Source organism: Schistocerca serialis, unplaced genomic scaffold, assembly GCF_023864345.2.
Source record: "Schistocerca serialis cubense isolate TAMUIC-IGC-003099 unplaced genomic scaffold, iqSchSeri2.2 HiC_scaffold_1261, whole genome shotgun sequence".
NCBI classification, from domain to species: Eukaryota; Metazoa; Arthropoda; class Insecta; order Orthoptera; family Acrididae; genus Schistocerca; species Schistocerca serialis.
Window position 1 is genome coordinate 5,214,439 of NW_026047471.1, and position 15,448 is coordinate 5,229,886.

General features: G+C 44.4%; 1 protein-coding gene across 1 annotated transcript in view; it reads left to right on the forward strand.

Annotated features, from left to right (window-relative positions):
* The window catches only part of LOC126438149 (protein yellow-like), a 71,266-nt gene that overhangs the window by 40,190 nt on the left and 15,628 nt on the right, over window positions 1-15,448 (forward strand). The window contains exons 3-4 of the mRNA XM_050090525.1: window positions 4,483-4,676; window positions 11,671-11,846. Coding sequence (XP_049946482.1) covers window positions 4,483-4,676; window positions 11,671-11,846 — 370 coding nt within the window. The remainder of the gene's footprint in view (window positions 1-4,482; window positions 4,677-11,670; window positions 11,847-15,448) is intronic.

Sequence of the window (15,448 nt, forward strand, 5' to 3'; positions counted from 1 at the left end):
ACCACTTACGTCATAACAAACAACTTATTGGAAAACACATTCACCATTTGTTAGAGGAGTAACCATTCCGAATAGTAAACAGCAGTATGTTTACGATAAAGACCACTTAGAATCCCCAGAAAGATTCATGGATTGGACAAACATACGGAAACAGCAAGAAACGCGCATGTTGGACATAAACGCTAGCCAGGCCTGCAGGTTGCCCTGTTGTATTTGACGACGAACGGCAACTGCGCCACGTCCTCAACAGTTTGTAAGTATCGGTCGTGGTTAGAACGGCGTTCTGTGTAGTTGTGAGTACATTAAGTCGTAGCTAAGTAAATTCAGACATGTGGAAATTGTTGGCAATCATAGTACGGGTGCTTCCGCAATCAAGGTAGTCTAAGTGTTTGTTGTTTCAAAAGGCACCATGCTGAAGATTTACATCGCATGTAGGGAAAGTGGAAAAACTTCATCCGCTAAGTCACAACGCGGACGAGAGTATGTGCTGAGTGATCATGACGGACGGTCATTGAAGAGAACTATGACGAAGAGAATGACAGGTGCAAAAGTCACTGCAGAACTGAATGTCGAACTCGTAAACCCCGAGACAACACGAATAGAGGTCCATAATGCGAAAATTGCAGGGCGAACTGTGTTTCCAAAACCACTCGCCAGTGACACAAAGATCTTAACAAGAAAGCGTTGTGCCGAAGCCATAAAACCTGGTCTATGGATCAATGGAAGAATGTCATTTGGGTCTTGTTTCACACTGTTTCCAAGGTATGGACAAGTCTGCGTCCCAAAAGTGTTCGGTGACAAATTTGGGTAGCGACATAGTGTGGTATTCCCTGGGCCCCATAGTCACTCTACAAGGTCGTATTACTGCATTAACTATGTGGCCATTTTGGCTGATCATGTCCATATGCCATGGCACCATGGTCGTTACCCCATGGTGACGCTTGTTCCAAACCGACATGGCCTCGTTTCACACAGATCGCATCGCCCAGTTCTGGTTTTCAGAACACGAGAATGATTTATCTCATGTCCTATGACCACAACAGTTGCCTTGATCTCAATATTATTGACGCCTTGTTGTCTACTTCGGAGAGAATGGGTGCTGGTTGCTGCCCACCTCCATCATTGTTACGTGAACTGGCACTATTTTGCAGGAATTATTGTATGAGATTACACTAAAAACCTTACAGACCCTGTATTTGTCCATTTCAAGACAATTGGAAGCTGTCTTGAAGGCCAACGGGTTTCCTACACCGTATTAGTATTTATGGTGTTCCCATATTTTTGTATAAACTCTATTTTCTTAATATTTTAATTTTTTTCATTAAAATTAAATAATTACAGAGTGTTGTAGAATGAACACCCATCTGTTAAAGAACAACAACAATAGAACGAATCAATAAAAACGAAATTTTTTTATTACTAAATAGGACATATATTTTTTCCAACTAATGGGCTGAGAAATTGTTCCCTAAAGTTTTGGCTCCGACTGCGGTAGACATCTTCCGAAGTATTACAGCAACCGCATCAAGGCCTCTAAGGGCTATGTAGAGGGCACAGCCTCATAATGCGAAATGCGTGATTATTTCTTGCTGGAGCCATAGTTCTCTATTAAAAGTAGTCGACTGTAAATCTGTTGGCGCAAATTCGGAGTATATATTTCGTCTAAATTAACTTTCTCTTCTTCTCTGGTAAAGTTTTTATGGTGTTAGCAACTCTCTATGGCCTCTCTATACATGATGAAGCTCTGTATTTGCCGAAACGTTGCGCTCAGTGAATTCTAATTCGTGGTATACATTTCGAAAAGCATGTTCCTCTGCGGCAGTTCCTTTTGTGGTGGGCTAAGCAGTTGTTAACTATTATTTCGTGGTCCCGTTGTATGCTTATCCACAACTACAAGGAATTTTATATGCCCCAGGTGTCACTAGCGGATGCCGTACATCTTTTGCCCCTCTGAAGCGTTCTTTTATTTTCCCAGTTGGCGGCCGATGTTCCTTATTAACCCTGGTGTCTCTCTCTTCTTGGACGAAGTGTTCGATCCACCTTCTTACTGGAGCAACCTTTTTTTAATTTTTTGTTTTAAAAAAAGAATAAAAGCCGATCGCAGGCGATTCAGCTCATCTTGTAAACAAACCGACTCGCCAATTTTACTTACCCTGTCTACCTCTTTTTTTGTCCTGTCTGATGGCTGGATTCCCTAAGGAAGAGTCGATCAGTGTGGGCAACTTTCCTGCTCGCCTTATTGTCGTAAGTTCCTTCCACCAATTTGATTATTGATAAATCCAGAAAATTAAGTTTCTCGTCGCTCTCTTTCACCATGTGTTACGCTGTTGCGATGTATCAAGAAAGCATCCAACTCGTCTTCACTATGTGTCCATACTAAAAAGGTATCCACATGCGCTGGCCTCAGTGAATTTTAATTTGCGGCATTCATTTCGATAAGCAAGTTCCGCTACAGCAGTTCCTTTTGTGTTCAGCTAAGCGGGTGTGGACTTTGCTTCTTGTGGTTCCGCAGTAAGAAATTTTATATGCTCGATGTGTCGCTAATGTCGCTTTTGCTGTTCTGAAAACTTCTTTCATTTTCTTCATGGGTCTAAAGATCATTTACTGCGACAGAAAATTTCGCCATCTGTCACACAACTGCGACGATACTCCATAGACACGCAATTTGATCAGAAGCCGATTGTGAATTATTTCATAATGGTAAAACGCCGAATATGTTCCAGAATCCTACTACAATATGATGTCAGCGATGTGAAGCTATAAGTCAGCAGATTGCTTCCATTTACTTTCTTGCGTAATGATGTGACCTTCATAACTACCCATTGCATAAGTACGGATATTTCATCGTGCGAGCTGTTACATATGACTGCTGAAAACGAAACTGTTACATTAGCATAGTCCGAAAGGAACGTTATTGATGTACAACCTGGACCGGAAGAATTACCTTTATAAAGTGACTTAAGCTCGTTCGCTACACCGAGAATGTCTACTTCTACACTACTGGCCATTAAAATTACTACACCAAGAAGAAATGCAGATGATAAACGGGTATTCATTGACAAATATATTATACTAGAACTGACATGTGATTACATTTTCACGCAATTTGGGTGCATAGATGCTGAGAAATCAGTACCCAGAACAACCACCTCTGGCCGTAATAACGGCCCTGATACGCCTCGGCATTAAGTCAAACAGAGTTTGGATGGTGTGTACAGGTACAGCTGCCCATGCAGCTTCAACACGATACCACAGCTCATCACGAGTAGTGACTGGCGTATTGTGACGAGCCAGTTGCTCGGCCACCATTGACCAGACGTTTCCAATTGGTGAGAGACCTGGAGAATGTGTTGGCCAGGGCAGCAGTCGAACATTTTCTGTATTCAGAAAGGCCCGTACAGGATCTGCAACATGCGGTCGTGCATTATCCCGCTGAAATGTAGAATTTCGGAGGGATCGAATGAAGGGTAGAACCACGGGTCGTAACACATCTGAAATGTAACGTCCACTGTTCAAAGTGCCGTCAATGCGAACAAGAGGTAACCAATGGCACCCAATACCATCACGCCGGGTGATACGGCAGTATGGCGATGACGAATACACGCTTCCAATGTTCGTTAACCGCGATGTCGCCAAACGCGGGTGCGACCATCATGATGCTGTAAACAGAACCTGGATTCATCCGAAAAATGACGTTTTGCCATTCGTGCACCCAGGTTCGTCGTTGAGTACACCATCGCAGTGTCCAGGGTAACCGCAGCCACGGTCTCCGAGCTGATAGTCCATGCTGCTGCAAACGTCGTCGAACTGTTCGTGCAGATGGTTGTTGTCTCGCAAACGTCCGCATCTGTTGACTCAGGGATCGAGACGTGGCTGCTCGTTACAGCCATGCGGATAAGATGCCTGTCATCTCGACTGCGAGTGATAGGAGGCCGTTGGGATCCAGCACGGCGTTCCGTAGTACCCTCCTGAACCCGCCGATTCCATATTCCGCTAACAGTCATTGGATCTCGACCAACGCGAGCAGCAATGTCACGATACGATAAACGGCAATCGTTATAGGCTACAATCCGACTTTTATCAAAGTCGGAAACGTGATGGTACGCATTTCTCCTCCTTACACGAGGCATCACAACAACGCTTCACCAGGCAACACCGGTCAACTACTGTTTGTGTATGAGAAATCGGTTGGAAACTTTCCTCATGTCAGCACGTTGTAGGCGCCTCCGGCGCCAACCTTGTGTGAATGCTCTGTAAAGCTAATCATTTGCATTTCACAGCATCTTCTTCCTGTCGGTTTAATTTCGCGTCCGTAGCACGTCATCTTCGTGGTGTAGCAATTTTAATGGCCAGTAGTGTAAGTTACTTATGTCGGCAGCTGTTCTTGATTCGAATTATGGAATATTTACTGCAGCTTCTTTGTCGGAGATGGACTGTACGAGACGTCCCTGACACACTTAACTTTCAGCCTTTTCTTTGCAGGCATCAAAGCACCTGTGCTGCACCCGTACCCTGACTGGGAGTCGAACCTGCTGCCCGAGGGTCGGACAGACGACGGCAAGCAGCGCGTGGTGTCGGTGTTCCGCGTGAGCGTCGACGCGTGCGACCGCCTCTGGGTCATGGACACCGGGGTCGACGACATCCTGGGCAACACCAGCCACGTCACGCCGCCCAAGGTCAGCCCGCGCTGCGCGCAGCACCGCCGGCTCGTCCGCGAACAACCGGTTTCACAGTTCGTCCGGTCGCCGCCCACACTCACTTGTTGTTGCTATTGATGAGCCGCGGACTTCCCACGACTGCCCTCAGCTACTGAATGGAGCCCATTTGGTTTGCAGCGTCAGCAATTTCTTTCTTCCCTAGCATTGCCCCACTTGGTAAGGGGTGCTCATTGCCAGTCTCCTGAAAGCCACGATTCTAGACAGACATGTGGATGCAGTATTTCTTGACTTCAGAAAATCATGTGACAGTGTAACACATCAACCATGTCGACATTATGATAATAAAAAAAGCACTCCGTCTTGAGGCCACAAGTGGCCCATCGGGACAATCCGACCGCCGTGTCATCCTCATGTTGAGGATGAGGATAGGAGGGGCGTGTGGTCAGCACACCGCTCTCCCGGTCGTTATGACGGTTTTCTTTGACCGGAGCCGCTACTATTCGGTCGAGTAGCTCCTCATTTGGCATCACGAGGCTGAGTGCACCACGAACAATATGGTAATAGATAAATCCAAATTTGTTACTGGACTGAGGGTATATTAGTACGGAGGAGCCAGCATCTTATTTTGGATGGAGAGTCATCGGCAGATGTAGAACTAACCTCTGACATTATGCAAGTGATGGCGCTACCTATGATGAAGTATCGTAAACCGGGTATACTTTGTCCGATTTTCAGATTCAAATGTGATTATCGTGACTGTTTTTTAACTTTTGTGATATTTGTGTTGGTGAGTGTAGGGGCTCGTATGAAATGATTACATACTAATACATTTTCTAAAATGCAGAAGAAGTAATGGAAAGAAATGTAGGTTGTCAAAGTTAGCATGGATTTGGGGATACATTGACCGGCCTATGCTTCCACCTTAACTGTTAGCTATTATTCAGTTTGTGGTCAATATTTCAAAAATACAATGAAACTTTGACCACCTATAAATAATACATTGACCTAAAGTTTCTTAAGTGGTTAATTAAGCCTCATAAAAGGGAAAAGCCTAGTCCAGTATATAAACAAATTATAAATATAATGAAAAGTTTGGTATTTTATCGGTTTCAGCATCAGTAGTTGTATATAATGAAAAACAAACAGCCAGTAGCGTAAAAAGAAATTTAAGTTCTTTACCGGTTTCGGGCACTTAGTGCCCTTCTTCGGAAGGTTATACCTATCGCATTATCTATGAGTGTCAATAATACATACAGCAAAATTCCATAAACCAGAAACATGTTGCATCTAAGAGGTCTTATTGCATTAATGGATTCAGTATTGTGTTACTTATTGCTCCTGCAATTTTTTAGGACCATGGCATTTTGCCGTATGCTCTTTGTTACTGACACTCGCAAGTAATGCGATAGGTACAACCTTGCGAAAAAGAGCATTAAGTGACCGGAAACGGAAAAGAAATTAAATTTCTTTCATGCAACTGGCTGCTTGTTATTTCATTATATAATGAAAAGTACTAAGATGGAGTATCACGAACATAGCTCCAAATTTAGCTGAGCATAATACTTTCAGTTTCATTCATCTTAAACGTAAATCCTCGTTTCAAAATATCTATTGCAGTCAGAATTAAGGTATGTGGTATTTTATCGAAGCAATATCTGGAACTTGTGGCCAATCAAACTCCGTTACTTTTTTCGGAGATATATGACATTATGTGTTATACCTAAATCACTGCCTAAACCGCAACAGCTTGCAGTTCGAGCAATATATGACTGACGTTTGTTTTTCTTAGTTGTAGGCAGTTTAACAGTTACGAATGAGCCCTATTTTATATACTGGTGGTTAACGTATGTATTCCTTAGTTCCTCACTGTTACAGACATCAACACCGTTTAATGAATTGTTTATCTGTAATCCTGGGGTAACAATAATCAGTGGCTAAAGTATCCCCAAAACAGAGAAATATGCGTGTGACATCAGAAATCGTAATATACAAAAAACTAATCAGTAGTCTATTTTGGGAATTAATCGATTAACATACATCATTTAGTTGAAAACAGCGACCGTTTTGCAGTTAAATGATATCGGTGGATATTGCACAGCATGATTTTAAAACACTTTTTCATACACAGTTATAAATCACAACAAGTTCAACAACTATTCCGCAAGAAAACTGACGCTACATTGTGCCATTTAGCGTACATTGATGGAGCTTTACCATCAAACGGTGTGTACTAAACAATCAACGCAGAGCCACCAGAGAGCTCTAACGAGTGGTCAATGTAACCACGGTGGTCAAAGGATTTCCGTTGACCGTATGTAATATGCCTATTCAGTGCTACATATTCAATGACTTGTCTTTCATACCAGACGTTAGCAATTGTCTTTAAGTGAGTTGAATTGATAGAAAGATGAAATTTCATTAAGTTGATTATCTTGATGATGGCTTCGTTGAATTGTTTAGAAGCGATTCCTTCTACTACGGAGGAAATTAACTGATGAAATGATTTCGAAACTCGAGTAATTCTCCACATATTGAATGAAGTAAAGTATTTGAACTTTTAAACGTTTGCATTCTGCAACATTTCACATAATATGACGACACAATTAGAACAAACACAACTAATAATTCATTTGCTTTCTGTGGCCTCACAAAAGACTCTACTTCCATTTAGAACCACATCTCGTCAAGTCCGTAGACAACAGATAAGAACGGAGATGCTATACAAATCAAAGAATTTACATCTTCGTCAGAGAAAATTGCCGGTACATACACTCCTGGAAATGGAAAAAAGAACACATTGACACCGGTGTGTCAGACCCACCATACTTGCTCCGGACACTGCGAGAGGGCTGTACAATCAATGATCACACGCACGACACAGCGGACACACCAGGAACCGCGGTGTTGGCCGTCGAATGGCGCTAGCTGCGCAGCATTTGTGCACCGCCGCCGTCAGTGTCAGCCAGTTTGCCGTGGCATACGGAGCTCCATCGCAGTCTTTAACACTGGTAGCATGCCGCGACAGCGTGGACGTGAACCGTATGTGCAGTTGACGGACTTTGAGCGAGGGCGTATAGTGGGCATGCGGGAGGCCGGGTGGACGTACCGCCGAATTGCTCAACACGTGGGGCGTGAGGTCTCCACAGTACATCGATGTTGTCGCCAGTGGTCGGCGGAAGGTGCACGTGCCCGTCGACCTGGGACCGGACCGCAGCGACGCACGGACGCACGCCAAGACCGTAGGATCCTACGCAGTGCCGTAGGGGACCGCACCGCCACTTCGCAGCAAATTAGGGACACTGTTGCTCCTGGGGTATCGGCGAGGACCATTCGCAACCGTCTCCATGAAACTGGGCTACGGTCCCGCACACCGTTAGGCCGTCTTCCGCTCACGCCCCAATATCGTGCAGCCCGCCTCCAGTGGTGTCGCGACAGGCGTGAATGGAGGGACGAATGGAGACGTGTCGTCTTCAGCGATGAGAGTCGCTTCTGCCTTGGTGCCAATGATGGTTGTATGCGTGTTTGGCGCCGTGCAGGTGAGCGCCACAATCAGGACTGCATACGACCGAGGCACACAGGGCCAACACCCGGCATCATGGTGTGGGGAGCGATCTCCTACACTGGCCGTACACCACTGGTGATCGTCGAGGGGACACTGAATAGTGCACGGTACATCCAAACCGTCATCGAACCCATCGTTCTACCATTCCTAGACCGGCAAGGGAACTTGTTGTTCCAACAGGACAATGCACGTCCGCATGTATCCCGTGCCACCCAACGTGCTCTAGAAGGTGTAAGTCAACTACCCTGGCCAGCAAGATCTCCGGATCTGTCCCCCATTGAGCATGTTTGGGACTGGATGAAGCGTCGTCTCACGCGGTCTGCACGTCCAGCACGAATGCTGGTCCAACTGAGGCGCCAGGTGGAAATGGCATGGCAAGCCGTTCCACAGGACTACATCCAGCATCTCTACGATCGTCTCCATGGGAGAATAGCAGCCTGCATTGCTGCGAAAGGTGGATATACACTGTACTAGTGCCGACATTGTGCATGCTCTGTTGCCTGGGTTTATGTGCCTGTGGTTCTGTCAGTGTGATCATGTGATGTATCTGACCCCAGGAATGTGTCAATAAAGTTTCCCCTTCCTGGGACAATGAATTCACGGTGTTCTTATTTCAATTTCCAGGAGTGTATTTAGTAAAGTTAATAGAAATGAATTTATGAAATTTCGTGTAAAATGCTTCAATATTGTTTTAAATACGTGGAATATAAAGATTTAACCATTGAATAATTAATATTTATGAACATGAATTTAAATGAATTTATTTTTATGTGAATGAAGATTCTAATACCCGCTGGTACCGTAGGATTCCTGGTTATCATTGGCTTGATTACATCAAAATTACTGTCGGAATGCTGCATAAATATCCAGGCAGACTTTGATAAGATTTCAAAGTGGTGCCGAGATTGGTAAGTTGCTTTAAATGTTCAGAAATGTAAAATTCGACTCCTTATAAAATCCTAAAACGTGACGTAAATATCAGTGAGTCATAAATGAAATATTCATGCAAATAAATGCCTATAATAATTTATGAGGATATGGAATATGAACTGAATGATAACATGCACTCGATCGCTGGTAAAGCAGGTGCCAGGTTCAGGGGTAGAATATTGGGAAAATGTAGTCACTCTGTTATAGAGATTGTTTAATAGACATTTGTGCTACCCATCCTAGAATATAGCACAATTATGGGACTCATATCCAGTAGGACTAACAATAGATACTGAATGTGTACAAACAAGGGCAGCACGAATGAGTAAAGAAAGAGCGTCCCTGAAGTTGTGAATAACATGAACTGATAGACTCTTGAAGAAAGATTTAACTATCCTGCCAAAGCCTAATTTTTCAGGAACCAGCGTTAAGTGAGGGATCTACGGACATACGGCAGTCCCCTATGTATCGGTCACGTAGGGACCGCGAAGACAAAAGTGACGGATTGCATCTCGCATAGAGGCTTTTAAGCATCCTTCCTCAACTCCCTGCACGGGTGAAACCGGAAGACATCGTAATATATGGTGCAATGGTAACACTAAAAGTATCCTTCGGCATGCACTTCACAGTGACTTACGCAATACGTATGTAGATGAGAGTGTACATTTTTTTCTGTGAACAGATGTCTTGCCTTGCGTAGCAAAGTCATTTTAGTCGGAGTGGAATTGCGTCGCCCCGTCATCTGTCTGGAAACTGTATAATCAGTCGCTGTACGTTTTCGTGTCAAAAAACCCTCGAACTGGCGCCGAAGTTTGACTTTATTAACAGATGAGTAGTTTCGGCCAGTTTAAGTCCATTTTGAAAGCCTCCACATAAGCCATACAACAACATCCGTTACATTTGAACGATGGCCACATAGCGTGTGTGTGTATGACTGACTGGAACATACTGCTTACAAAACTACCGTATAGTCCGTGTGTTGTGTTGAGTCAGAGGCGGGGTGCTCAGTAGAGTGTGGAAAGCCGCTGAAAAAACCACACCTATATTGGCAGCAGTGCTAGACCAGAAGTGTCTTATCTCTATTTTAAGATGGTGTTTAGAATTCCACTCTGCAGAGGGTGCGCTGAGACATATCTTCGTGGCAGATTAAAAATGTATGACAATCCGGGATGCAGCCTGGAGCCTTTGCCTTTTGTGGGTGTGTGCTCCACCGACTGAGGTATCCAAGCAACACTCATGAGCCCCCCTCACAGCTCTACGTCCGCCAAGCCCTTATCTCCTGCCTTCCTTGTAGGGGCCGCCCACATGTTGCCAACGTTGATTCGAATACGCTGCAAAAGCGTCGCTGGGAAGCCCTTACACATCTTCCAGACCCGATCTCTGCCCAAGCGGTTTCTGCATCAACGCGCAATTCGCCGAAGTGGCATGATTTAGAAAGACTTGCACTAGGCGCTCGAACTCTCTCTGACAGGGTCTCGTGGCCAATAATGTCTTACGATAATTTCGTTTCTGCGTAACTACTGTAACCTATATCTACTTGTATGTGCTTACTCTAGTGAAGTCTTAACCTTGCTCTACGATTCCGCTCCTCCGTCCCTACACTTACCTCTGTTACAATTAACAGGATGTACCCTGTCAAGGTATGCATTCTTCTAGTCAAGCTTTAACATGAAACACTTTTCTACTCGATTCGTTTCAGTACTTATTCATTATTGACTTGCTGGAGCCATCTAATCTTCAGCATTCCTCTGTAACGCCAGACTGATTGAGCTCCTTAAACGCCTACGTTTCTCTTTCACATACAGTCCACACAAATACTATCAGAAAATGCTTTCTAATGTTTAAATTGTATGTGAGATTGACATATTTTTTTATTTTACGGAGTAGGTTTCCTTGCTAGTGCTACTCCGCAGCTTGCATGGTCTTCAGTCAGCCGGTGTCAATTTCGTGTTTGCCTGTACATCAAACTCGTCTACTACTTTTAGCGTATTTCTTAATAAATCCCCTCAGCATCGCCTGATTTAACTCGGCTACCCTCCATTACCGCAGTTTTACTTTCGTTTTTGTATATCCAACCATCTGTCTTCATAACACTACCTAGTCTATCATTAATGGAGACTGTGTTTACGCAGTAATTGCATTTATTGCAGTACAGTGTCCTTCAGACATGCTTGGACCGGCGATAGGAAAGTGCTCGGATAGACCGTTCATGACAGGCAGGATATCCGGGTTCGAGTCCCGTTCCGACACAGTAGCTGACGCTAATAAATATGCACAATTTGTGAATCCATTTCACTGCCTATTCTCTTCATCTAAACCAAGTCCTTTTGCCGTCGTGTCCAAACTACAATGTCATCGACAAATATTAAAGTTTGAAGCATGGTTTATAAGAATAATAAACACACAACAAATCTCTTAGATGTCTAGGGATAGACGTCCTCCTGTTTTCTGACACTTAACTCGTATAATAACATAAATCGTGGTGATAATACGTACATAATAAGGAACCTTTTTTTTCAGCTGATGGTGTTTGATCTGAAGACAGACAAGCTGCTGCGAGAGTTCCGGTTCAAACAGGAGCTGTACAAGGACTCGTCCTTCTTCGCCAACGTCGTCGCAGACGTGGAGCCGGACCAGTGTGACAAGGCGTACGCCTACCTGCCGGACCTCGGCTCCTACGCCCTCATCGTCTACAGGTGGGTCACCAGGCTCAGCCTTCACTTGGGTGCAACATTAAAAAAGTACAGATGAAGTAACGTTCGGTTGCGCGACTGAATATGCCTTTCAAGTGGTGTAACGTTTTATGATAATTAACTCAGCGAGACAAAAGTATCCTAAATAAAGGCATGTGACCGGGCCACTATTACTACTGCAGCTGCAGCTACTGCTACTTTTACCATCTCCTACGACTGCCTCTAGTAGACATAAACATCCACGCAAAAAAAAAAAAAAAAAAAATAATTGGCGTCTCTTGAGAAATACTGATGAGAATCGGCTAAGTACTACCACTTACATGAAAAGAAAAATAAATGTAAGTGGAAGCGAAAATTAGTCCTTTATGAGTATTAAATACTGGTTAAAAGACGCAGAAAAAGAAATTGAGGAATGTGGTTCAGAACGGAGGGACGCATGGAACGGTAGAAAATGAATGGGCACGTCCTCTCAAGGTCGACTTGGGAGCGATTGAGACAGGAATCCGTTTACATTTGAGAGGAACCATCCGAACATTCCCTTCAAATGGAATGCAGTTGATCGGACAAGGGTTAAAATCACACTCTTCTCAAATGTGAGTCAAAGTTTTCGTTACCTAGTCAGAATTTGACTGCATATCCCTTTTTTAATATTACTTATAATCCGTCTTGATTGCATAAAACATTTATTCACATGACCGGTTTCGGTTCTTCTAGAACCATCTTCAGATCTGCAACTTCGGTTACAGGAGTAACCAGTCCACACACAGCAACCTTCACATGCTGCGTCACATATGTAATGTGAGGCAGCATGTGAAGGTTGCTGTGTGTGGACGAGTTACTCCTGTAACCGAAATTGCAGATCTGAAGATGGTTCTAGAGGGACCGAAACCGGTCTTATCCCATCAGACATTATATCTGTTTTTGAAAAATATATCCCTTTATTTAGTGCTTCTATCTTGTCTTCTTGATTTTGATTACGGCAGTCTATAGAGACAAGTATTTTGTAGTTGTCGTGGATAAATAATGTGCGGTGAAGACATTTCATTCAATGAATAGACGTATATAAGGCACCTTTCGTAATATGCAACAGAATTCTTTAAGAGTATTACGTGGGCGAGCTAAAAAGTAGTACCTCCGAATTCTTTAAGTGAAAACTTTTAAAACTTTCCAAATAAAACAAATGTTACTAACAATCTGTATCTTTGTTCTTCATTTCTATCTGTTCACACTGTCCCGCCACATTAATGTGAGACGTGCTAGGAGAGGTTGTGGAAGGCAACGAAAGGAATCTGGAGTCAGGCCGACTCCAATACCGCGGCCAGCTACGCTAGCTTTTTCGGCTGAGCATTCGTGGCGCCAGTAGCCCGATCGAGATGGTCTCGCAGTTTCTCGATTGGCTTTACATCCGAGGAGTTTGACAGCCATGGGAGTACGGTAAGCGTACCCTGGTGCTCTGCAAGCTGTGTGACACTTTGTATGGTCCTGCTAGTGATGCCAGTGTGCCGAGGGGAAAAAACTGCATGTAGGGACGCATGTGGTCCCCAAAGACAGACCCATACTTGTTCTGATCCATTGGGTCCTCCAGAATGACGAGATCACCCAGGGAACGCCAGGAAAACATTCCCCAGACAATAACACTCCCTCATACCGCGGAAATTGTTGTAGTGTGTTTGCTTTCAGACGCTACATGCCGTACATGCCAAAGGCCATCTACCCGATGCAGCATGAAACGTGATTCATCCGAAAAGGCCACCTGTCACCATTCAGTGGATGTCCAGTTGCGCTATTGGCGAGCAAATTCCAGCCTTTGTCGCTGATGAACAGCGGTCATCATGGGTACATGAACCAGGCGTTTGCTACAGAGGCCCTTACGAAGCAGCATTCGCTGAACAGTCGTTTAGGAGACACTGTCGGTATCCCCTTGGTTCATCTGCACGGTCAGTCGCTCAACAGTTGCACATCTATTCGCACGTACCCATCTATGCAGTAGTCTTTCACCCCTATGATCTGTGGCGCATGGTGCACCGCGGTTGCCTCGGCGTCTGTTTTGAATAGCACCATCTTGCCTTGTACGGTGGTACGGTGTACTTGAACCACGGCGGCACGCCAACCGTTTACAAATTTAGCTGTTGCAGAAATGCTTCCGCCCTTCACCCGAAAGGCAATGTATGCCCTTTTCGACTTCAAATGAGTCGACCAGTTTCCGCTTTACGATAACGATTGCACTCTTTTCTGTGTCCCCCCACCCCCTTCAAAAAAATGGTTCAAATGGCTCTGAGCACTATGGGACTTAACTTCTAAGGTCATCAGTGCCCTAGAACTTAGAACTACTTAAACATAACTAACCTAAGGACATCACACACATCCATGCCCGAGGCAGGATTCGAGCCTGCGACCGTAGCGGCCGCGCGGCCACCCCCTTCCCTGAGACACTTTAAATACTGTCCACTATTAGTGCCGCCACTTGCTGTCTGTCACTTGTTACTGCATGCTGACGTCGAATATACGCGGTGTTCAAAGTAATGTGACTGGGCCTTGTATTCGTCAACATCGTCACCCTTGCGACGAACACATTTCTCCCAACGAGAAACCAATTTGTTTATACCGTCACGCATGAATGTATGACGTTGTTGAGGGACCCACTGTGATATCAGCGTTAGATACACACTTGTTAGGGGTTGAGATCGACCGCGATCCGTAATATATATCGCTGGACCCGCGAGTCGCGACTAGCGCCGCTCCGCGGCTTGTGACAAGTATCTAGCGAGCTCTCGTTCACTCTAGCTTGGGACTTCAACTAGGAATATAGGATAGCCTTCAGCTGATACGAAGCAACCTCTAACAAGGCGCTTAGTCAAGTATGGCATAAGTAATGCCTCTCTAGTTATGTTTGTAATTATATGTATGCAGCATATGAAGAAGCCTGTAACACAGGTTAAGTACAATATATATTATTTTTTACAAACGACTACTAATTATCTCAGACTGTGCAGCCAGCTCCTTACCGAATTCACTGCCATACCTGCAATACATATTTCTACTTAGCATTGTCCACCTGTCACAATAACAACTGACAACGAGAATCATAACACCCGCGACCTCACATCTTCTTGCGCCGCTCCATCACTACCAAGGTGAAGTCTTCGAAGTTGTTTGATGTGTTGGAAACAGATTAAAACCGGATGTTGTCAAGTCGGGACTGTATGGAAGACGATCGGCGACGGTGAACCCGAGGCGACGGATTGTTGCAGGCGTTCCAGGGCTCGTGTGTGGTCTGGCATTGTCGTGCTGAAGAAGAGGGTACCCCATGTGTGGACGAACTCTTCAAATTCAAAACACGATCACAGTACGCTGTTTGTCACGCAGTGAGGTAGTTACACGCTACAATTCGGAACCCTTGTAAGGTCGGGATTATGGGCGCCAAAACGTGATAAACTGAATTAGAATAATAAGAGATCGCTCCACATTGAGTGTAAAAAATATAATAAACGAATTCCATTGATTGAGGGACTGATACGTAAATAAGGTCAAAACTGTAGCGAATTAAATTCAAAAGTGGCAAATACTTCAAAATACCTCCGTTTATTATTATTAATCACAGATAA